Raw genomic sequence first — 24,584 nt, 5'->3', positions numbered from 1 at the left:
GTTTAACGGGCCCAGTCTCTAAGGTAATTCGGGAGTATTTATTAAAACCTTAACTGTGCATACCATCCCATCTAGCACTAAGAGGATAACTTTTCAGATTTGACTCCAGAGGCGCATATAAACATGCACCCAAAGAAGCTGAGCAAAATGTTCGTGTAGCACCAGGTCTGAGAAGCAAAAAGTCGAAGCAATTCAAATGCTCACTAATAAGGTAATTTGTAAAAACGTGGTGCATCCGTTTTAGGGAATACAGTGCAGCAGCTGAAAAAGCAAACCAGTCTATTCATACTGACATCGTAAGAACTCCCAAGATACATTGTTAGATATCAAAAGAAAGTTATAGAGCACCGTGCTGTATAACAGTTTATGTTCAAAATGCATATGGAGTTATACATATGTATGCGATTACAAGTGCACAGAATAAAAACAAACGTTAACTTACTTCTGGGGACAGGACAGGGATTAGAGACGTGATGAAATCAAGGGGAACTCCTGCTACCTCTGAATTGTTTGAACTTTCAGAATGAAAATGCAATCATATATCAATTACATAATTTTTTAAACTTCCCCCAAAGGTAGTGTGGCAATTTTAAAGTTCATTTAAATACATTTTCATTTAAAGCACTTTCGTTTAAAGTGTGTATATCTTCACATATCTTTATTTTATAAGGACTGGAATGTTTTTCAACCTTATTAAAAAACAGAAATATTTTAAATGTGGGGGTGGTAACAAACTGTAGCTTTTCTAGTTTCTCAATATAAAGACTTTAATCTCTGTGTTATCACTGCAAGAATACTTCACCTCAGCACTAAGGCATATACAATGTCTAATCTCTAATTTAAACAAATCCTATGTCAACTAGTAGGGCTGAACCAGAAAATGTGTACTTTTAGAATATTCAGTGCAATACCAATATTACAAAACTCATCAATAACCTTCTAGAAGGATTAGGGCTCCAGTGAAGAACCAACCTTTCTGTCAATAGCAAACCTTACTTTTGGATTCTTTTTCAAAAACTCTGTATAGCTTCTCTGAGGAATAAATTTAAAAGAGTTCCATATCTCATTATAACGTCTTGGGAAGCGTCTGAAAATTGGGACCACCACAACTTCTTGATAGACATATGATATTTGGTTATTTGAAAAGCCATCAAGACAAGATGGAACATAGTCACATGCCCAGAGATTGAAATTTCTTGAAACATGTTGCCTTTTCTCTGGGGAGATCTTCCTACGTCCCAGGCCCTGTGGAAGAATTATAAGATTAGGAGAAAAATATTCAAGGTCACAGAGTTCTGAGGTCTTTAGTAAAACCAGCTACATGACATCCTACATCTTAATGCACAATATGGCAACCACTACAAGAGGTATCCTTTACTGACTTGCTAAAGGCTGTACATCAACACTCCGAGTATGCCGGTGGCATTTTGTTATTATTCTTGTGGTCTTCCACTTCCATCAACAGGACTGGTCTTCTAGAGACATAGAAGGTAGAACTAGAGAAACCACAGCTGGAAACAGCCTATTAGCCAGCCTGGACTCCCAGGCACCCTGGGCAGGTTCTTTGCACCTACGTGGCACCTCAGTGAATCTGCCACTGGCTGCATCCCAGCATTCAATGGGATAGACCGTTCTCCTTCTAAGAAGTCCACAGAGGCTAGATTCTTTCCTGTGAAGGAAGCAACACCTTTGGGGATCTGCCCACAGGCTTCCTCATTAACTCTCAGGACTTCACACATGAAGAATTTTGTGCTTTTGATCTGATCATAATTAGAAGACAACACTATGCTTAGACAAAAGACTAGGAGAAAAGACTACGAGATGTTAGATTACACAGACTTTACATTACAGATCGTCCTGGACGCACAATGGACTGACATCTGACAATTCCAGGGTAAGTTGAAAAAAATCGCAAGTGAGGGACTGTCTGTAGCAAAGTGACTTTGTCTTTTCATAAGAACCAGTATCATTCAGAGTGGCAGCAGGTGGCACATTCCAGTTAGAGTAATTTGAAGAGAGTTTAGTAAAGGTACTCTTTGTGGGGAACCCCGTGGGGACAGTGCAGAGGCTCCAAGTCTAAGGGGCTTGAGGAAGAATGTAGTCCCACAGATCAGCCCCTGGTGCCAAGGCAGAGAGAAAGAGGGAGACTGGCCCTGGAGGCACAAAAGGAACATGCTGCCCAAGCACCTTTCTAAAAATGTACTTGTAGATACTCCAGAAAAAAATAAAAAACCAGGTAAAAGGAAAAGACAAAATGAATAGGGAAAGAGCTACGAGGAAAGGAACAAGCAAAGCTTATAATTAAGTCTACTTACTTGCTGATAATGTGACTATGAAATATATTGAAACTTCAAGTAAGAATCCACAAAAAGAAAAGAAGGGAGGGGAGAGAGAAAGAGAGAGAGAGAGGGAGGGAGGGAGGGAGAGGGAAGAAGGGAGAGAGCGAAATCTGGAACTGAAATCCTAGCATTTCAACTTGACTGCTTTGAACCCCAGGAGGTGCCACTTAACGTTATCCAATGAAAATGGCATCTTCATGACTTGGGAAAGCATATCCTGGCCCCCAGCACAAGAACACTTAGAGAGGAAAGTGAGGGAGGTCAGTACACTGAAGGCTTGCCTTATTCTTAGGAGAAAAGCTATAGATATTAAATTGTATAGTCATAGAGTAATAGAGTGCCAATGTATTTCCTAAATATTTATATTTAAGGGTAACCACTAGTAGACAAGAGAAGTCAGAGTGAGCAAACAAATTCAAACTAGCAAAGTCAGGAGAGGGAGGGGAAAAAAAGAAACAATATGGGAGCATGGTAAATAGGAAACAAAAGGAGGTAACAGAAATAAAACCCCAAACACAAATTATCATAACAATGTGAATGGGTGAAATTCTTATACAAAGAAACAATGACTCTTGGATTTTTTTAAAACCATGCTCTATTTTATTTATGATTAAAAAAAAAGAAAACCAACACAAAATGACTAAAAAGTATAAAGACAAAGGAATAAACCATAATAAAAGTAATGAATGTTATCAGAAAGAAAATAAGTGGCAAAGCTGATATTGCAATCTAAAATTCATGGCTAAAGAACACTAAAGTATGTAAAGAGAGATACTTTATTTTGATAAATAATAAAAGCCACCAAGAAAATAAAACACTCATGAATTTTTATGCAGAAAGATATAGCATTAAACTATATAAGGCAAAAAGAATTTAGAAACTCAAGAATAATCTTAGAAGGGGAAGTTGACAGATAAAGACAAAAACTAAGAAAACAATATGAAGTATTTGAATAACATAATTAAGGGCTTAATTAATAAAATAAAGAACTTTGTAATCAACAGATGGGGAATATCTGTTCTTTTTAAACACCCATGAAATACTTGTTAAAATTAATCATGTATAAGATAACAAAGATAATCTTTATTATTCAAAATCCATATTTTATAAAAATATAACCCATTGAACTAGATATTAGCGATGAAAGATAATCTCGAAAAATTCTAACCATGTAGAAAATTCAAAACATTCTTCTAAACTATTTTTACAATCAAAAATTAAATCATAGACTATTTGAAAGCAAATAACAGTGAAACTTCAGTTAGAAAAACCATTGGGATGTAGCCAAAGCAATAATCTGAGGAATATTCATAGTTTTAATAAGTTAATTAACAAAACCACTTGCAAGTATATGAACTAAACATGCAACCAAAAAAAGATTATCTTTATTTTAGGAGTTGTTACACCAATAAATTTGAAAAGAAATAGATAAATTTTAGGTAAACACATATCAGCAAAATCTACACGAGAAGAAATCAATTGAATAGATTAATAATCAATAGGGAAATTCAAAGGGTAAAACAGTAAAAAGAACAAAAACAAAAACAAAAAACTTACTTTAAAAAAAATTTTTTAGTCCAAATAATTCTATAGGCAAATTCTATCTAAACCTAACCTCATTAAACTGAAAGTTCACACCTTACATAAACTATTCCTAAATGCAGAGAAAGTTGGAAATCTTCCAGTGTTTTCTATGAGACTAACGTAGCTCTGGCAAAATATTTGTGGTACAATCCTGTGTATCGCATTAACAAGATACACACTTATACGTGTATGTTTGCATGTGAATTGCAAAGACTCTCCAATCTTACCCACCACACCATTATTTGTGAGGCATCAAGGTGGCATTGTGAGAAGGAAAAGTAAGAGTGCAAATTTTTTTTTAATTTTATTTAATTCTGTACTGTTTGAAAGTTGTAAAGGACAAATGTTACTTTGATAATTTAGTAAAACGATTTTAAGCATTCCATGTAGAGAGGCAGGCAGAGTGGGTATTCTAGATCTGTATTCAACACTCTGCTAAAGGGGCAAACCAGAATTTTTATTTATTTATTTTTATTTTTTATTTTATTTATTTTTATGATGATGATGATGATGATGTTAGTCACCATACAGTACATTCTTAGTTTTTGATGTAAAGTTCCATGATTCATTGTTTGCGGATAACACCCAGTGCTCCATGCGATACGTGCCCTCCTTACGACCCATCACCGGCCGAGCCCAATCCCCCACCCCCTCCCCTCTGAAGCCCTCAGTTTGTTTCCCAGAGTCCATAGTCTCTCATGCAAACCAGAATTTTTAGGTTAAACGACTTCAATTTAGCTTAGCTGTGGTAGCCTAGAGGAAAGAGTAACTTTGGGCAAGTTGTTTAGCTTCCCTGTTATCAGGTTCCCCATCTCTAAACTGCGGACAGTAAGAGTAATTAGCCAGCAGTGTTGTCATGAGAATTAAATGAGTATGAGATGCTGGCATATGGCAAATGCTTAATAAATGGTGGGCGACACGTACGGCATCATCGTCATCACCATGGACGTTCAGATTTGGTAAGGATTCTCAGAGATCGCCCGATCCACCCCCTACCTCAGATATATTAACCCTGCCCTGTCCAGTTTGATAACCCCCGGCCACATGCACACTTCAAATGTGGGTCTTGCAAATGGAGGGGTACCACTCAGGATTTTAAAGACCTAGTTTAGGGAATGTAAACTATCTCAGAAATAATGTTTATATTGATGACATGTTGAATCGATAAACTGGGAAGTTTTCGAGTTAAACAAAATGTATCATTAAAAATTAATTTCACTCTTTTTATCTCACGTGGCTACTAGAAATTTAAAATTACGTACGCAGCTCACTACATTTCCATGGCACAGAGCTGTGTTAACCGCCACGAACAAGGGCTATCAGACTCTACTTTCTCCACTCAGGGCAACTCACCGCCTCTGGGGAAAGACAGCTCCAGTGACTGAGAAGTCCTTTGAATTATGTAAGCCCCCTTCCTCCGACCTCTCCTTGTGGGTTGTGGTTCTGCCCACCAGAAACACATAGGCAACCCCTCCTTCCCATTCTAGATCTTCACAAGAAATCTCATGAACGAGACAGTTTAGGAGAAGGAAGGCACTTTGAGAAGCAGGAAGTGCACACAAACATAGGCAGAATGACTATGCCCGCTGGTGCAGAAAGTTCCATGGAACTTTGAGAGGTTCATGCATTTTTTTTAACCTGTTATGAGGCATTCATTTTGACCTGGTTCCAGCTTTGAGGAAAGACCTCTCCCTTCACCGTGCCTCCCAGGGCCGTTCCCAGTTTGACTAGTAATGTGGAGAGAAATACTCACAGAGTCCAGGTAGCATCCAGAGCTCTGAAAGCTGTGCCGATTGTCGTGCACGGAGAAGGGGAAGCTGTTATTTACTGCTTGCTGGAAAAGATCGAGGAAGGAGATGAAAAGACACACATCAGAAGCCCAACGTGCTTTCAGCACCGACATACTGTAGCATGGACGGAACACAGAGGAGGCAAAGGGCCCCCTAACTAAGAATGAAACCCATTGCCGGAAAGGAGCAAACTGCACAGGACAGCGAGGTTGTGGCCGTGCACCCCAACTCGAGGTTTTAAAACTCGACCTTACTGGGGACCTTGCAGAAAATCCTAAGAATTCTCTCTCAAAACACCTTCTTTGGAGGCAAAGAAGGAAAAGTGCATAGGTTCATGGAATTGAAAGCTGGTAAGGACTTTTGAGGCCATCAAGACCAAACTTCTTCTGACCAATAAGGATCCTGGCAGACCAGAGCCGTGGCCCAAATATGATCCTGAGTTAGCGAAGGGCGAGGTCCACACCTGCTTCTCCTTCAGCCCACTTCCTGCCCCTGCAGTTGCTCACGACTCGGTGGCGGAGGCAGAATGTGCCTGCAAATGATCTGGGAGCTCTGACCAAAGGTGCTGTTCCTTGTCCACAGATGAGCCTACCTTGATTGTCTGGACCACGAGCTAATTCCTTCTAGAGAGCAGGGGTGTCACAGTGACCAGGACATGCAGTGGGACGCTACCAGTATTTACGGAGCCAGGGATGACAAAAGAGCAGCTCCTCCCAAAGAAGAAGGGGCTGGCCAGAAATGCCAGGGGGGCTGCCTCCCATGGAGAGCCACAGGGACGGGTGCCCCGGGCTGGCGCTCTGGACTCACCTTCTCCCGAGCTTTGTAGATCGGCGGTAGCTTCCCCTCCACTTGCCAAGACGAATGTGGACGGTGGGGCTCCTTTAACATGGCACTTGTGCTGGATTCTGGTGTCTTCTGTGTTAGTCCAATCTGAGGAAACTGGGAAACCAGCACACGCGTGATTAAAACCAGACCAACTGTATCTCAAAGCCAAGGATCGGGGCTTCCTCCGTAATGTGATTAAAACGCCATTTGGGTGCTTCTGGTGTGCGATGGAAATGGCATCAGTTTTGTAATTTTCAAGTATTCTTTCCAAGACAAAAAACATTGTAATGGCCCCAGGCCACCCCTGCCAGCTGTTTCCAGTTACCGGGGCCACCCCCACTGCGCCCGCGCCTGGAAAAGCCTGGAAACACTTCCGCCCTGGTAAGGGGGTGTGCCTGTGCTCTGAGGGGAGAGAAGTGGGTTGAGATCTTCCTTCCGGTCAGGGGGCTCCCCACAGGGCGGTTAAGGATCCTGCCCGTGTTCACAGGAGGGAGCCAGCCCCCTGCAGGAGGGAGAAGGCTCGAAAACACAGCTGAGTCTCCACCAAGACGGTAGAATGGGAGGGGGCAGAGAAAATCCATGAGGAAAAACTGGGGGATAGGACACAAAGCATAATAATAAAGATTATTTGGGGAGGCTGTTGGTATCTCCCCATGAACAGCGGGGAAGGAACAAGCTGGGCAGAGGGAAAGGTCCCAAGAAGGGCCTCAGCCACCCCACAGAGAGCTCTGGGCCTGGGAGGACTTCTCAGAACTGTACTGAGTGAGGTGAGGGGCCGGGGCCTTGTGCTCCCTCGTGGATCGGTCACCGGGTGTGGGTTGCTCTAGGAAGAGGGGGTGACCTCGCAGACGCCGGAGCACGGAGGCCTTCCGACTGGGGAAGAACCGTAATTCACGGGTTGGGTCACAGACCATAGATTCAAAAGTTCTGAATCCAGGCCTGGCTTTCTCTCTTGAGGTGAGCCTGGTGCAAGACACTGAACATTGCTAAGCCCCAATCTCTTTATCTGTAAAATGGGAATAATAATACTTATTCGACAGGGTCGATGTGATTCAAAGGGAAAATGCAAACACCGGGAGTGCTCTCTACCAGCTGGCAGGTTCCAGTTTTGCTCACAGCTGTCCCCTCCGTGATCCCCAAACCCACTGCCACTGCTCAGGCCACTGCTCCTTCCTTTCTGCTGGATTACAAGGAATTTGGCCCACGCTGTTTGCTCCCTCGTCCCTTCTCACGTCACCGGGTAACTGTGAACTCAGGTAGCTTCTGTCCACTTCCTGCACGGAGTCTGTTCAGTATGTTACTGTTTATGTAAAAAGGTGGGGAGGTTACATCCTACGTGTTGTACGCCTGGTGGGGTGTCCTCCGCGGCAGTGAGAATGGGCTAGGTGACACATGGCCACGTGCCATCATTTAAACACAGTGCCGAGCGGAAAGGAGAAAACCAGAATGAGATCTATACCCAAGGCCATTTCTGTATATAAAGGATCCACGCACACAAGACAATACCTGACTTGCAGAACACATCCGAATGAAAGAACTCCCAGTAAGCACTTGTGAATGACTGCAGGAATGGGGGTCAGGGCAGTGAAACCACCACAAGCCAGTGCCCGGCCAGTACCCCAGCCAGCACCCGCCCAGAACCCCAACCAGCACCCACCCAGGACCCCAACCAGCACCTGCCTGGGACCTCAACCAGCGCCTGCCTGGGACCCCAACCAGCGCCTGGCCAGTGCCCCAGCCAGTGCCGGGCCAGCACCCCAACCAGCACCCGGCCAGCACCCAACCAGCCAGGAGCCTGCAGCCCAGGCAGCACCCCAACCATCGTTTCAACTAGCCCCTAGGCTCTCCGGGGGACCTGGAGGAGGAGGGAGGGAGAAGGGAGCCAGGAAGGAGGAAGACCTTCTTCTCACCATCATGTTCCACTGTTTAATGTTTCTTAACTAAGTGCATCCATTACATTTTCTTTTTTTCCACAACAAAAATAATTTTATTTGTTTCTGATTACAGTTGTAATACATACTCATGGTTTTGAAAAATTCAAACATAAAAACAGAAGAAAGTCAAATTCCCCTGAACTCATTGGTGACCCTCTTTTTCATACAGCCCTGTGGGAATGTACACCCATGTATGTGTGTATATATATATGGTTAATTTTGCATACATAGGGTCATATTATGCATGTGGTTTCTAAACATCAAGTATGCCTATTTATTTAAGAGGAACTTTTGATTACTTTCTCCCTCCCCTTTTGTCACCCCAGATGACAATATTCACGGCTGAGTGCTCACACGCAAACACGTAGCCTGCGGAAGGGGCTTCGATTGCTTTACAAAAACTGGACTGTAGGATGCGTAACAAGGTACTCTAGACATTTTCCCGAGCCAAACTATATATTTCCAACTCATTCTGTTATATCTTTTAATGTCCTAAAACAATTCTTTTTCCAAAGTAAATATAAAAAAGTACAAAGAGCCTCCAGATCTATAACCTTTCCTTTCTCCCTTCCTCCAGTCTGGCTGTGCCAACACTCCCATCCGGGCAGATACGAAAAGTCAGGCGGGGGTGGGAGTCATTCTAGCGTCGGGAATGATCCCTCTCCCCAGCTAAATGACAACTGACTTGAGTTCATTGGTATGCTGGAAGTCTAAGGACTAAATCACTAGGGTAAAAAAAAAAGTCTCTAGCATTTTAATTTCACTCTTTTAAAATATATATTTAATGGTGATAACATGATAGCTGTGAAATAAACCCTTCTGTTGGATATTGTAACCATGAAATATAGCTTTTTAACTAGTTGGCGGTGAAATTTTTGCTGCATTCAATCACACAATGACTGCAATATTAAACAGGAGGGTGAAAGTGTATGGAAAAAGCCTGTCCTCCCCGGCAACAGCCAGATTACAACCAGCAAGGTCAACTGCAAAATGACTGTCACCTTTAATGTGGCAATTACTGCCCTCCCCAATGGGCTGCTGCTGACTCAAAGCCAACGATTTCTTTCATTTTCCCAACTGGTCTGCAAGTTACTTCGGGAAACTTCATGATCAGCATTATTCTTCTTAAGCTCTGAGGTGCTGGCAGCAGAAGGGACCCACCCCAAATGCTCAAGTCAGACTTTGGGAGGTAATGCCTCTCCACCTGAGCCCGGCCCCCCGGCACTGTCCTGGGATCACAATAGGAAAGGAAATGCTCTTTCCTCCTTTCTCCCATGGAACAGAACCCTGACTTTGTTTGAGGTGGCCATGTGGCTGCTTAAAAATATACCTCCCCAAACTCCCTGGCAGTGAAATTGGCCATGTGACCCAAAGAGATCAAAGCCGAAATCTGCAGGGCGGGGCTCCCAGGATAGCTTTGTTTTCCCCCATGAAAAGGGACTGAATTAGCCAACAGATGCCTTCTTTTTGTCCTTTGACTTCCCCCTCATTTACCCGCCTGAGTTGAACGGCTCCATACCGAGGATGACACAACAGAGGACGAAAAAGGACCTGATGAGCTCCGAGAGCATCTGTCCCAGCCCTGAACCGCCTCCTTCCAAATTTATTGTTGCTTGGGAAATACAAACCCTTATTTGGTTCACTGTAGTCAGCTTTTTATGATACTTGGTCAAACACAATCGTCGTTGATCTTGTAGGTGATAGAAAGAGGGGAAGCTACTTAATCTGAGAAACTTGCATTTTTCTCTTCAAGACTGACTTATGTTATGTAGTTCATCCTATTTCCCATTTTACTTTGGCTGCCAGGAATCTCAGAGTCAAATCCGATGATATTATATAAATAGCAGTCGTGTAAGCCATATGGCTGGTGTATGTTACATATCTTCCCCGTCTCAGCCTTTTATTCTTAAATATATTCAAACTGATTCTGAATCTTTATTTTTTTATGCTTTCCTGCTTTATTGTGAATATTTTCCATACATTACTGTAAATCTTTGAGGAATGAACAGGGTATATAAGAAAAAATGTAGATGTATAATATTAATATACAGAATAGTTAACAAGTACGGAGTGGGTACTCTGTTTGCATGCATCATACTAAGCTCTCTGGATGGTCTCATTGATCTGCACAATAGCCCCATAACCTTGGTACGCTATGCTCCCATTTAACAGACAAAGAAACTATGATTTCAGAGTAAGCTGCTAAGCCAAGATCACATCCAGAGGGTAAAGTTAGTTTGTTTGGTTTTTTTTAAGATTTTATTTATTTTTTCTGAGAGAGACAGAGAAAAAGAGACTGCACAAGCAGAGGGAGGGGCAGAGGGAGAGGGAGAGAGAGAAATTCCAGCAGACTCTGCACTGAGCATGGAGCCTGACTCGGGGATCGATCTCACCACCCCTGAGCCAAAACCAAGAGCCAGACACTTAACCAACTGAGCCACCCAGGAACCCCATAAAGTTAGTTTTTTAAAGCCTTCGGACTGAAATGTTCCAAGGTGTTTTCTATTTTTCCTTTTCTTTTTAAACAAACAAAAAGTGTTAACTCTTCCATGTAATACTGGTCTGATACAATCAGTAAATAAAAAGACAAAGATCCCAGCCCCCACGGAGTTTATATTCTAGGAGGGGAGAGAAACAGCATATATAACATAGTCGATTATAGAGTATGCTGCAAGGTAGACGTTATAAAAAAAGAAAAAGAGCACACAGCAATGACTGCCTCATGAGCACTCACAAGAGCTCTGAGTGTTTTACACACACGATTTGTTTCATTTAATCCTCCCAAGGGCGCTATGAGAGTCCCATTTCACAGGTGAAGGAACTGAGGTTAGGTAAGTGATTTGTCAAAAGAGATGCCACGGGAAGTGGCAGCAGTGGGATCTAGAGTCAGTTCTGTGACCTTGACCACACCCATGTGGCCTAAGAAAGGCCAGAGAAGCCACCGTCTTTCTCACCCATCTTCCGTCCTTGTCCAAAGCTGGGTTGAAGCGTCTCCCTTTGGCCATTTTCTGCAGGAAGCTGAAGGTGGCTGAGGTTGGCTCAATAACCTCCCCACTGCCTCGGAAACTCTGTGCATCTGCAAGACACTCCTCCTCCTTGCTCCTGACCATCAGCCTCTACCAGGAGGGGAGGTGCAGGGGGACCCACCGTTGCCATAGCATCAGAACCGCCGTCACAATGGGGGAGGACTGTGGGTCTTCTAAGCCCTCAGAGGGTTCCTGAGCAGGGTCCTTGCACCTGCTCTTCCCCAAGGTGCGATGTGGAGAGCCAGCGGGTCCCAGCTGAGGAACCCCTTTAACAGGTCAGACAAGTGGGGACAAGACAGCCTGGAGATAATGGAAAAATTTTGTACCCTCTAAATCCTTGAACTGGTGACATTTGAGTTGCATGTCCCCATGGTAACCATCTGTCCCAACTTTTAGTTTTCAGAGAAGTGAATTGAATCCGGGCAGGAGATGACCTTCTCGTCCTCGGTGGGATTGTGACACTCAGGCCCCAGGGCTTCCTCCGTGTCCCAACTCAGACTCTCTGTCCTGACGGCACCTGCTGCTGGCTCACCTTACTGCACGCCACTGAGGCCACAAGAAGCAACAATCGTGAGCAATCATGAGACGCCAGGTGCTGTGCTGAGCCAAAAACTTTCATGTGTTTTTATCTTATTTATGCTCCACGACAACCTTTAGTATTTACAAATGAGGAAACAAGGGTCACGCAGCCAATGGAGCTGGCGCTGGGTCATGGGACGGCTCCAGAGCTCACCAGCCTTCCCGAGGGCCCGCTGGCCTCCCCGGGGTGCACAGCCTGCTCCCGAGAGCTGGCCTTTCTCTCCGAGCCTGGATACCCAAATTTACCTCTTCCACTCAGCAATGTGATTTCTGCTTCTCTTGCTTTCTCGTTTTTTAAATGCTCTATCTTGACAATCCTCTTGGCTATTCTATGAAATAATAAGAGTAAATATCTATAGGAGAATCTGTCCAGCGTCATCTCATCTCCTAATCACCAAACCGGGCATTCACACAAGACTTTCCGTGTCGGTGACATGGGACCTCTCCCTCTGGCCAGCGCTGGTGGTCCAGAGAGGTGGGCTCCTGGTTGTGAGGCCTGGGGGGGCACAGTTCTCTCATGGCCACGAGGCCAGAGTTCTGCAGTAGGGGTGGAGGGCAGCGTCCTCCTGTGCAGGGGAGCGGCTGTACCAGCTCCAGACAGACAGCCCTGCTGTGCGGGGAGAACGCAGGCTGCCGGGGTTTCTGCTACCGGCCCACCGTCCCTCAGGTGAGGTTCCCAACACTTCTCACCACTCTGCCAGCTGTCCTCCTCGTGGCCCCAAGGCAGCATCTGTGCTCCAGGCAGCAGGGTGGAGAAAGGGCGCATCCCAGAGTGGGGGACCGGACCTGTCCTGGCTCTTGGGTTCATGGCAAGCTCTCCTTGCTGGCTCGGCTGCTTCTTTCTAAGGATGGTTTCCACCTGCTGCCGTGCCACACTTCGTCCTGTGAGCCACACCTTGGTCCCGCGGTCACATCTCAGTCTAAGAGAGGCTCCAAAATAGGCTTGGTCCTGGTGGGGTCTTCTCCCGGCTAAGGTTCCATCACCATGAAAGAGACAGAGCAAACATCAAGAACAACCAGAAGCCTCCACCGCCCTGATGGGTGTGGAACGCCCTCTTATCTATAGTCTGAATTGCCCTGACTTCTAGCAAGCTCGAGCAGAAGGCGATGAGCTGACTACTTCTCAGCATTGTGGTGATAAAGGAAGTAGACCCCAACAAAGCACTTTGTAAACTGTAAGGTACTTTGCAAAAATAAGGAAGGCCACGTGTGAAAAGCACGTCAGTGTTGACTAAGTACTTTCCTAGTCACTATTCATTGTTGCCTATGACTTTCACCACACCCCCAAGAGATGTGCTGGTCATTTGCCTGCCGTATGCCTCCCCCGCGCCAAATGATTCCCCACCCAACCCCACCCCATTCTATGCCCAGCCCGGTTTGTAGGGGTGTTTGCCAATTTCCATGGTATAAGTACTTCTACTGTGGTTTTTAAGTTAACACCACTGAACATGGAGTTGGGAAAACACGAACACACAGGCTCTAGGCTCCCGCTGGGTCAAAGGATTGCTCTCCCGGGCTCCCTCCCTTCCAGGCCACACTTTGGAAGGAGCTGTGTTGTTCCATCTACAGCCACCACTCCGGTCAGTCTGGCGGCCCCTCTCCCACAGCGGCCGCTCTTGCTGTCAACAGCGACCTCACCCCACCCCTTTGGCCTGGGGGTGGGCAAGGCTTTTGGCTCTCACCGGTCTTTGTCAGCCCCTGAATCTTGGCCCCATCTCTAGAAGGAGATCCTTGTTAGACTGTCTTTTGTCTTGGAGTGGGCCATCTGGTTCCTGCGGGGACACAGACGGGGGCCTACACAGGCATTCGCAATGACCTCCACTTACAGAAGAGGAGACTGAGTCTCAGACAAGTGGAGGGACTCCCTGCAGTCACACAGCTAATATGTGGCAGAGCCTGAACTAGACCCCGAATGTCCTGAGGCCAAGTTCAATGCCAGCATGTGCTCACTCAGCTGCTCTTCCTCGACTCCGCCAAATTATGAAGCAGTGACTTCGAGGAGGATTGCTTTAATTCCCTTTCTTTAATTTGCATAAAACAAGGCCCATCTAAATGCCTACCCTTCTGGCCACAGTCCCTCTCTCTGGTGACCTCTGGGGGTCAAGGCCAAACTATTGACAGCACGTGCTGCCTGTGGCCCAGGGCAGGGGAAGCCAAGCCAGGCAGCACTGCGCACAGGATGGAGGAAAAGGGGAGACACTAGTGCAGAATGTGCTCCTCCCACACCCCGAAACTGAAAGGAAAGCAAGAAGGACAGGGGGTCAAAGACTTCGAGTTTAAAAGCCTAGAACCAGGGCCATTTCCAGCCCTGTGTTTCACGTGCATTCACTTTGTCTCCACCAATGGAGCAGAAAATTTTTTAGAACTGAAATCTCATTTTTAAATATACTTTGCATCTCCTCCGAGTCTTCTGTCATCCGTTCTGTTAAACAAGGACTATGATCGCTGGTTAAGGTGTGTTTCAATTTTTCCCCTTTGAACAATTGCTTAAAATTCTAACAAATTTGTCCAAGGAAATCAAAACTGAATAAAGAACACCTGCCAGGAAAAATAAAATTCCATTTTTCTTCAGCTAGGATTTCTCAGTCAGAGATTGGGGGAGGGCTGCTCCTTGTCGGTGGTGGTATTATTATTTGTAGAGATTAGAATTACCGGGCTGAACTTTGTGACCCTCCCCAGTTTGTACACAAGTCCTGGAGCGTTCAGGGCGCCCAAATCACGGGGGCTGAGGTCAGTGGAGGTCCACACTCCGTCCTGGCCTGTGCTCTGCCCGTGCTGGGTCCCTGCTTGGAACGCAGTGGCCAAGACAGCATGTTAGACATGGTCCATGCAGGTGTTCGTGAGCGTGTGACACTGTTTATTCCCTCAGTCAACAAAGATTTACCAGACATCCACTATATGCCCGTCCTGTTTTCAAATCGCACCAAGGCAATCACCAAAATCAGTCTTTGGAAATAGGAAATCACGAATTTACCCATTTGTCCAAGGATTAGTACCCCCGGTTACTGATTAACCAACAACTATTGTCAGTGAATTGTCCACATTTACAGCAAATTGCTTTGCCCAATGGTTGTTTTTTTTTTTTTTTTAACTTAACAGTTGTTGTGTACTTTGACTTTTAGATCTTGCACATCTGAAGCGTTAAGGAGTTTAGGAAAGGTAGATGTGTCTCTCTCCCATGCATTTCTAGCACAGTATGCCATTCCCTGTTAATTAATGACGTGCTATCTTTTGCGGGAGAGAAAGTGGTGGGATTATGGGCGCTCTGCAGGCATGCTTTCCCACACACGTGTCTGTCCGTGCCCACCTGTGACGCCCCCACAAATGCTCAGACCTGCACACACACACGTGCTTCCAGTTGTCATTCTGCCAAACGAATGTTTCATCTTCGTGTTGACGTCCACAAACCCTGGACAACTTAACTTCCATCTGCGTGTAAAATGTTGAACACTGAGAAATTCTCAGGCATCTGAATTATAAAACATATTTTCGTTGCACCCCACAAGGTAAACTATCTGGGTTCTTTCTGCAAATAGCAACCGAATCAAGGTGACTCGACTGCACTTTTTATTATGATTCATGATTCGCATATGGTACTAATGGAAATTTTAACGGACGCGCAACACATTGGCACGCCATCTTGAAAGCTCTCTGGCATCTGTAACGGAAGCACTTTTTTTGTCGCACCCTATGTGCAAACTATCTGGAAAATGAACTGCATCTCTCTCCCTTCTGCTCAAGAAAACAATTCAGTGGATCCAGACAAGTAAGACTCATTGAAAGACAAAAAGGGTAACTTAAACCAACTGGGAAGTTGACTGAATTGAAAGGCAGACGCGAACTCACTGTAACATTTACAAAAACTCTTGACTCTGCCAACGCGCCTGATACCCCAAATTCAATCATGGCCGTGACTGAACTTTCGGTAACCTTGCTGAAACGTGAATCGCCATAAACCTTTCCAATTGCTTCCAGAGGAGCTTTGGGGTCATGGATAATTTGGAGAGTTGGTCCCTCGGAGAAGGGCTACCGTCTGGCAAATTGTGCTGGAGACGGGGAAGGACGCAGGGAATCCCGCGCTGTCCTCATGCAGCCGACCCCCCTCTAGACAGAGACATTGCCCCCCAAACAGCTGGTCGTAAGTGAGAGAGGCAGGGGTGCCCCAGGACCGCACGACACAGGGACCTGAATGAATGTGAAAGGCCCGCAGGACGGTGCGGCAGACGTGAAGAGACACCCGAGGGCACCGGGCCAGGGAAGAGGGCCGCGCGTGCCGGGCAGATGGACGCAGCTTGGCTCGCTCCAGAAACGGAAGGGAAGCCCGGGTGGCCTCAGTGCCCGTGGGACGGCGCCGGAGCAGAGGTTGGAGGGAGGAGCAGAGGGCTCCTCGGGGCGTCCAGGCAGTTCCCGAGCTGCGCACGAGCACCTGCCCTCCCTGACCTTCACCCGACCGCCAAGGGCGGCAGGAGGCAGAGACCCACGGAACAGGTGGCGACCACCAAAAAAGCCTCTTGAGCACTTTGGCTCTTTTAAGAAAAGCACCTTAGAAATCAGACGCGCCCGAAACGCAGCAGATGCGTGGAGCTTATTCTTCCTCCAAAAGCTGAGAAAGACAAGCAGGAACACGGAGTGCGGCGCCCGTGTCTCCACTCGTCGGGATTTTGTGCCTGTTTCCACTTGTGCGTGTGCGTGTTTGCAAAGGTCGACGTGGAGACGCGGCGCTTTGTTTTCGCCCCCTGGAAAGACAGCTGCTCTCGTCCTCTCGCCGCTTGAATGGGGGAGCCCTCCGAAAACACAGAAGACAAGACAGCAGTAATTACAAGTGTGCTTCAAAACGCAGAGCACTAAAATGGAAAATGCCAGCCTCCAGAATCGTGGAGCGAAACGGCAAAATAAATATCTATTTTTCAGCTGAAGAGAAAATGAGCAGTGTCTCGGAATGCGACGGAAAGTTCATCTCTACCCCAGCCGGCGGGGAAAGCAGTGGAGGCAGGGTCCCCAAACGAAGAAGAGATCTGTGAGCCTTTTAAAATCCCCTTTATCCTCTTATTTTGGACTATAAAACATAATGGAGATTTCATCAACTTGGCAGGAAATTGCGAGCTAATAAAAGAGCCTTGTTACAAAGATAATAAGAAGAGAAAAGTCATAAAAGACAGACTTGGGCTAGGTTCTGGCCTTAGGCCCTCCTTTCCCCAGCTCGAGGGGGACCCGAGGTTCATCAACTCAGTTAATGGTGTGGATGACCACCAATCTGTCCTTTCTTGCTCCTGCTCTTTCTTCACATTCTGGGACATTTCCGCCCATAGTGGGTGCCTTGCAAAGGCCAAAAGGAAATCTATACAGCATGAATCTTGCCGTGTCACCTTCTGCACACATGTCACCAGTTCATTTGCCCAGTAAATGACACCCTGCTGGAGGAACCAGACAGGACATGGCATTGAAGCCGGTGTCAGTACACCCCTTCACCTGAGGGAGGACCGGCTCATTCCTAGGTTCCTTCTGCTTCCCCTCTGGCTTCTGTCTTATCTTGCCACCAAAGCACCAGCTATCTCTTTTTCCCCTACTCCTCTCCAGTGTGTGAGTTGACTGTGACATAAGGAACCCTCCCATCAGGCCTTGCTGTTCCAAGTGTGGTCCTTAGACTGGCAGCCCCGGGCATCATGCCGGAGTTGATGAGAAATGCAGATTCTCAGGCCCCTGCCCAGACCTGCTGAATCAGAATGTGCGCTTCCACAGGACTCCCAGGTGATTCACGTGCACATAAAAATTCGACAAGTGCCACCAGGGAGAATCAGGAGGCATGTGAGAGCCCCGTGGGCACATTTGATCTTGCACCTGCAGATAAACACCTTGGCCTAATCCTTGGACAATGACCACTGTCCTGCTGGACTTTGAAACATTCAGAAGCCAAACAGGAGGCCAAAAGAGTTCACATTTACCTAGACGGTTTTCCCTCAGGTGCCTAAACCCTTTCTAGACGGTACCATACAAACCTTCAGCATGCTTTCTCTGGAAGGAGGGAAGTGAATAATATTTTCCCCCGGAGGACTCTGAGACACATGCTGTTTCTTTGCACAGTTACATACACACACTGCAGTGTGGTTGTCTTAATGTTTAATTTAGATTGCTGCCCCATTGATTCAACTGTGGCTCAGGCAAGTGAGAGTAAACCAGAGTCATGGTTCTGCCGTGCCACGGTCCAGTCGTCCTGGCGGTAGGAGAATGACCACATCAGGGATGTGCGCCTAATTAAGCGCTTAGTCAATAACCCACTCCCTCTGGACTGAGCCATTTGCTTTATCCACTGCGGGAACGAGATCAAGCTGGGCAGTGAATGTGGGTAATTCATGCAGGAAGAACTCATTTTAGGTGAGGCGGGATTGATTGGAATTGGTTGTTTCAGAGTCAGCGCCGGAGAGAAAGCACCTTCCCTCCTCAGGTGAGTCCAGCATTCCTTCACAAAGGGGAGGGGAGGTTCGAGCCCAGCCTGCCTGGGGTGCTGAGAGCTAGCACACAGCTCGTCGGGGTGGCCACAGAGGTTTGGGGACAGACTCCATCATGGGCATGCCCACAGCGCACTGCTGTAGGACGTCTGGAATTGTTCCGTGGTGAGATAAGAACTCTGCATTTTATCCGAGGTCTTAAGACAGCTTATTGACTGCACTGTCTTACTGTACAGCACGTAATAACATTGTTAGGGGAAATGTAGCAAAGGCACCGAAGGGTGGAAAAACACGAAATCAAATTTCTCGTATGACAATGGCTTGAATATTTGTTAGGTTTTTGCTTCCACCAAATGAGGCTGCGTATTCTTTTCAGGCTCATTCGATCGGCCCCTGCACAGTGTTCATCCAGCCAGCCTACCCAGCAGTCAACACATTTTAACAAGCCATCCACTCTTCCTCCTCTCAGAGAGGGGTCTGGAACAGGCGGATGCTGTCCCAGTCTCTTCACAGAGAAATCATTTTCATAACATCACGAGCATCCTAAGACTTCATGGTGTATTCTTTCATCAGCCATCTGCGAGGGTGGGTGCGTCCATAAGACAGCTTCCTTCGCTGGCATAATTAAAAGAGATTCTCCTCTTTCGAACGTTGTGTTACATTTACATTCAAAGTTATTTTGCTCTTTCTTTGCCCTTGCCCTCAAGGAATTGTGGGAATTCAAGTTAATAGGCTTTTAATGGCTCAGTGATAACTGTGATTATAAACTGTGAATCAGATCGGGGGAGCTTCGGAGTTCAGCGGCATCTCGTGCAAAGACACCACTGTTGCTTTTGATCCTTGGTTGAAATCTGGTATTCACTATTCAGACGCCATCATCCCTTAAAAAATAAAAAATAAAGATATCTCAGTTGTTTCACAATTGCTTTGATAACAATTTTTAAGGCTTTACACATCTTCCTTTTGATATATTAGCAGCATTTAGAAACACATCCTGTTGCTAAAAATTAAGTCTACAATTGCATTTCCTGCTTCCTTTTTGAGGAGAAGATGCTGGATTTATTTAAAACACATGCAACATGTTGGACACACACGCTCACACGCACATACGCATACACCGCCTTCAACTTTTCACTGCCAAATATTTAGAAATAAATTTTTACTGTGTTCTCTGAACATATAATTACTGCTTTGAGGCTAGTTAATGAAAATATACTTTTCTTTGAAACATGTTGGCTCTACTAAATGAGCCTTTCCTTGTGCGTCCACAGATGAATTGATTGTGAGCCTCCTCGAAAAAAAAAGAAAAGGCCTTCTGATCATTGTTGCCAGATGTCTCAAGCAAGCCTGCCAAGCTGGGGCTAGAAACACAGCCTCAAAATAGTAGGCATGGGATTGTCCCATCAGCCAATTAGGGCCCTGAGAGCAAATTAGCTCTCGCTTCCCATTGGCCATAGCATCTGGGACCTGCGCGTGGACGGCCCAGGGACATTCTAGCAAGCATCCCCGACTCAGGCCGATTGCTGCTGGCATCTGAAAAGGCCACAAATAACAGTCAGTCCACAGTCTTTTAAAACGGCCTTGTTGAACACCTCAGTTCACTTCCGAGGAAAATCGCCATGGTCATTCCTGGGGAGCAGGGCTTTATCTACAGACAAAATAATCTCTGTGGTTGGAATAGTTGCACGGGGCAAAGCCCCCACTAAAGTTGGTCTCTAGAGACAAGGTCTTAGTCTCAGGTTAGGGGGCCCTTGCATACAGGCCCCCCCTGGGGGGAGAAATCAACTAGATTTGTTCAGTGGGAAATCTACTTCTTGAAAACTGAGCAATTGAGCGGCAGACAGCAGCACTGCCTTCTTGAATAACCATCATCTCAAATTGGAGATTGCATTCGCCATCAATTCTAAAAGACACATTTCAACAAGAAGCCATGGGAGACATGGAACCTTAAAGACCAGTTCATCTGTAAGGAACAAAGCAACACTGTGGGAGGAAGTCCCATCTACAAAGCTCAGCTCTTGGCAACATATGCCCCGCTGGGCAGCCGGGAGCACTTTAGACACCAGTCAACGGTGCTGCAGGACTGGCTTCGGGACCAGATTAGGAAATTACTATTGGCAGCAAAGAGTAATTCGGTAGCAATAGCTCCCAAAAAGCCTTAAAAATATCCATATTTTATGATCCAGCAATTTTACTTCTGAGAATTTACCCCAAGAAACTACCCATACATTCGCACGAAGATTTATCCTTAAGGCATGCTTGTTATACTATTTGTTAGAGAAAAAAAAAAAATTGAAGCATAAAGTTGAACCCAATGCAGTCATGAAAACCATAGAATGACACAGAAATGTTTACATTATATTGTTCATTAAAAAAGAAAGGTAAACGGGCGCCTGGGTGGCTCTGTCGGTTAAGCATCTGCCTTTGGCTCAGGTCATGATCTCAAGGTTTTGGGATGAGCCCCAGTCGGTCTCCCTGCTCAGTGGGAAATCTGCTTGTCCCTACCCCTATGCCCCTTCCCCTGGCTCGTGCTCTTGCTCGCTCTCAAAATCTTTAAAAAAAAGAAAGGTAAATACGTATATAGAATGATCCTCTTTTGTAAAAATATATATACATAATTATAGAAAAATGAAAGGTTATACGAAAAGTTTTAGAATTACTTGAGTTCCTTTTTTCTCTTCACTGGGTTTTCCAGATGAACATGTATTGCTATTGGGGTTAGAAACAAAATGAGAAGATTTTTTTTTAAAAGAAGGCATAGGAGGGGCGCCTGGGTGGCACAGCGGTTGGGCATCTGCCTTCGGCTCAGGGCATGATCCCGGCGTTGTGGGATCGAGCCCCACATCAGGCTCCTCCGCTATGAGCCTGCTTCTTCCTCTCCCACTCCCCCTGCCTGTGTTCCCTCTCTCGCTGGCTGTCTCTATCTCTGTCGAATAAATAAATAAATAAAATCTTTAAAAAAAAAAAAAAAGAAGGCATAGGAAAACAAGTAACATAGGATCAATGTCTTGTAACAGTTCAAGACCCAGACAAGGAGAGGGCACAAAAATTAAGCCATAAAACACAGTGATGCATGTGATGATCTACAAAGAACAAAGAAGGCCAGACTGGCTATGGTCAAATCATGACTTTGCATGTGTTCTAGAAAAAGTGTTTTAAGGGCAATGCTCCACATTGCATTAGGTGCTGAAAATACCACGGTGCATAATCAGTGGTCCCTACTCTGGAGGGCTCACCACCTGTCTGAAGAATTCATCCACATGTCCATGGGAGCACTCCCATCCCACCCTTGTGGCAGTCAGAGAAGTTCCCGGATCAGTCTCTGTGGAATCTACTTTAATAAGCCTTCGTGTGATGGAAAGTGAAATCAAATAAAGCTTAAAGTCTGCCAAAGCATGACACTTGGCCTTAACCCAGACTTTTAAGAGCGAGACCTTGAAGTCCAACAATGAGGAATAATGAAGTTTCAAGTTTCGGCAGTATCCCTGCTGAGATCTTTAAGCAGGAAGGCTAGGACCTGCTAAAATGTCTTCGTGGGTTCCTCTGAACACAACTGTGAAACTCTCAAAGCTTCTGTTCTCGGGAATCAGTCCCAAAGAGGTAGATTTTTGTCAATTTAAGATACATGTCCTCTCCATTATGGAAAAGCTTCTGGCATGAATTCTTCAATATCTGGTGTGCATTTTTACAGTAAATAGACCATCTGACAGATTCTTCCTCAAACGGGTTAAGGAAGGCCCCGAGGACACTGGCCAAGTGGTCAAGCCAGGGTTCAGTCCTAGGGAGCAGAGGTTAATTTAAAGGGGTAGTTATGGGGGACTTGGAGGCAAGAGGAACTGAGGGGATAATGGACATTTGGGGGCTTGCGTCTCTGGCGTCCATCGTCACCCTTCTTCCGGCAATAACCCTGATTTCTTTTTTTTTTAATAGATTTTTTTTTTAAGATTTTATTTATTTATTTGACAGAGACAGAGACAGCCAGCGAGAGAGGGAACACAAGCAGGGGGAGTGGGAGAGGAAGAAGCAGGCTCCTAGCAGAGGAGCCTGATGTGGGGCTCGATCCCATAACGCCGGGATCACGCCCTGAGCCGAAGGCAGATGCTTAACCGCTGTGCCACCCAGGCGCCCCAATAACCCTGATTTCTGCTCAGCACCGTCAGTCCGCGTGGTTGGGTGGAGCTGGTTCCGCCCTTCCCTCCAGCACTAACCAATCAGAACATCACATTCCCCTCGTGCTACTGTTTGGCTCTGGATGGGCACACGACAAAATCAGGCCAATCAAAGCAAGGTAAATTCAGTTCTAAAGCAGAGAAAGAACCTTGATCTTTCCTGACGAAGTCAAACCCTAAAACATGCGGGCTGACATCTCTGCCGCCACCTTCCCTCCTTGGTCTCAAGAAGGAAGCCAACTCACAGGGACAGCCTGCCTGGAGGGGCTGAGGGAATGTGGACCCTCCCCACCCAGGCTGACCTGCACCTGAAGGCAACCGTACCCCTGAACTGCCAGAGCATGAGCCAATAACGTTTCCTTCTGTCTGTGGAAAGGGTGCGAGGGTTGAGGGAGAAGCCGAGACAGAAGGCTTGGCCTCATAGGCAGAGGGGGCGGGGAGGACCCATGGGAAAGGAAAGTAGTGAGAAACAAAGCTCAGAATCCACTTCCTCCAGGATCAGGGAGCCCTGCCCGGGCCTAACTAACACCTTCAAAGCTCAGGAGTCTGCTGCCCAGATGGGGGCCATTCCATAGGCCTCCTCCTCCTCCCTGTTCCTGGCCAATCCCCTGCTCTCCACCACTGCCAAGCATGCCTCACACACCTGTCATCCTTATCTTCTGCAGTTGGACCTCTTGGTATGGATTCTCCCCAGGAATGACACTGTAGGAGGCTGAGCCCCAACAGGGGAGGGGAGGGAAGGAGGAATTCCCACTCCCTGCTCCCCATGATTACTCCATGTACTTGACTCCAGTCCAGCCCACATGCACACTCCGGATTTGACCTCACCCCAAAACACCAACTGCCCCTCCCTGATTTGGCAAATCTCGGGACCCCCGTGACAGCCCCACGGTTCAACCTGTAATTTCTGCTCTCCCTGCAGAAATCCCTGCTCTTTCTGCAGCTAGTGCAGATGGCCCAAGATGCAAACCCCAAGAATTGAATGACCCCTTCTTGCCCTCAGTGTGGTTTCCTTCTTGTTAAAAAGACTTGCTCATTTGTTACCCACAGTCTGTGTTTGGGGTTATGACAGGCAGGATAAGGAAGCTATGGTGAAAACTTGAAAAGAGCAAATGGCAGAAGGCCCACTAATTCAATTTCATTGAACAGAGTTGATAAGTTCCATATTTATTTCCTTATTAACCACCATATCAATATCATGAATGTAAAGTTACATAGTTTTCTGTTAAAAATAGGCATTCTCGGGGCGCCTGGCTGGCTGAGTCTGAAGAGCATGCAACTCTTGATCTTGGGGTTGTGAGTTCAAGCCCCAGGTTTGGTGTAGAGATTACCTCAATAAATAGGCTTGGAAAAAAAAAGGCATTCTCAGCCTACATCTTTTTTGACCATGTTTTCTGGATTATAGCGCAGTTGGACTCTTGGGTCTGAAAAAGTGGCCAACCTCTGTTCTAACCCAGTCCAGGCGAGTAAAACAGAACTTTAAAAAGTACATCCAGAATGATCTGTTATCTGGGCTCTAAGTCATCCTGGAAAGCAAAAGCCACCTGAATGCTAATGCCCCAGGACGTCTCTGTGTTTCTCAATATTCTCAGTATTTCTCTGGACCACAGGAAAAAACTCCAACGCTTAGAAATGTGTAGACAGCAGCAAGCACCCTGGGAAAATGGGCCTCGGGGTGGCTGCCGGCAGCAGTTTCAGGCTGTGGTAAGAACACAGCTTCGGAGCGGGAGGCGGGTTTGCACCCCGGCACTGCCACTTCCTAGGTGTGTGATCTCTGGCGACTTTCTTCACCCCTTCGGGCCTCACTCATCTGCAAAACAGAGGTAATTTTTTAAGTCCCTACATCTTTAGGGGGCGCCTGGGGGGCTCAGTCGGTCAAGCATCCAACTCTT

General features: G+C 46.2%; 1 protein-coding gene across 1 annotated transcript; it reads right to left on the bottom strand.

Annotated features, from left to right (window-relative positions):
* Window positions 1-903: 903 nt before the first annotated feature.
* TEX36 (testis expressed 36) lies at window positions 904-11,477 on the bottom strand. The gene is made up of 4 exons (XM_008685568.1): window positions 11,427-11,477; window positions 6,521-6,652; window positions 5,677-5,757; window positions 904-1,245 (listed from the first exon to the last, which is right to left on the bottom strand). The coding sequence occupies exons 1-4, from the start codon at window positions 11,475-11,477 to the stop codon at window positions 949-951; spliced, it is 561 nt and encodes a 186-aa protein (XP_008683790.1). The 3' UTR covers window positions 904-948.
* Window positions 11,478-24,584: the final 13,107 nt, after the last annotated feature.

Source organism: Ursus maritimus, unplaced genomic scaffold (assembly GCF_017311325.1).
Source record: "Ursus maritimus isolate PB19 unplaced genomic scaffold, ASM1731132v1 scaffold_7, whole genome shotgun sequence".
NCBI lineage: Eukaryota > Metazoa > Chordata > Mammalia > Carnivora > Ursidae > Ursus > Ursus maritimus.
Note: the sequence above shows the minus strand (reverse complement) of the source record. Positions and strands in the feature narration are given on the sequence as shown.

Bases quoted from the DNA above. Each gene is read 5' to 3' on its own strand.
- TEX36 (XM_008685568.1), bottom strand. From the start codon at position 11,477: ATGGCCAAAGGGAGACGCTTCAACCCAGCTTTGGACAAGGACGGAAGA. The intron at 6,653-11,426 runs GTGAGAAAGACG...CTGGTTTCCCAG, and splicing joins TGGACAAGGACGGAAGATGG to TTTCCTCAGATTGGACTAAC. The intron at 5,758-6,520 runs GTGAGTCCAGAG...GATCTTTTCCAG, and splicing joins TCTACAAAGCTCGGGAGAAG to CAAGCAGTAAATAACAGCTT.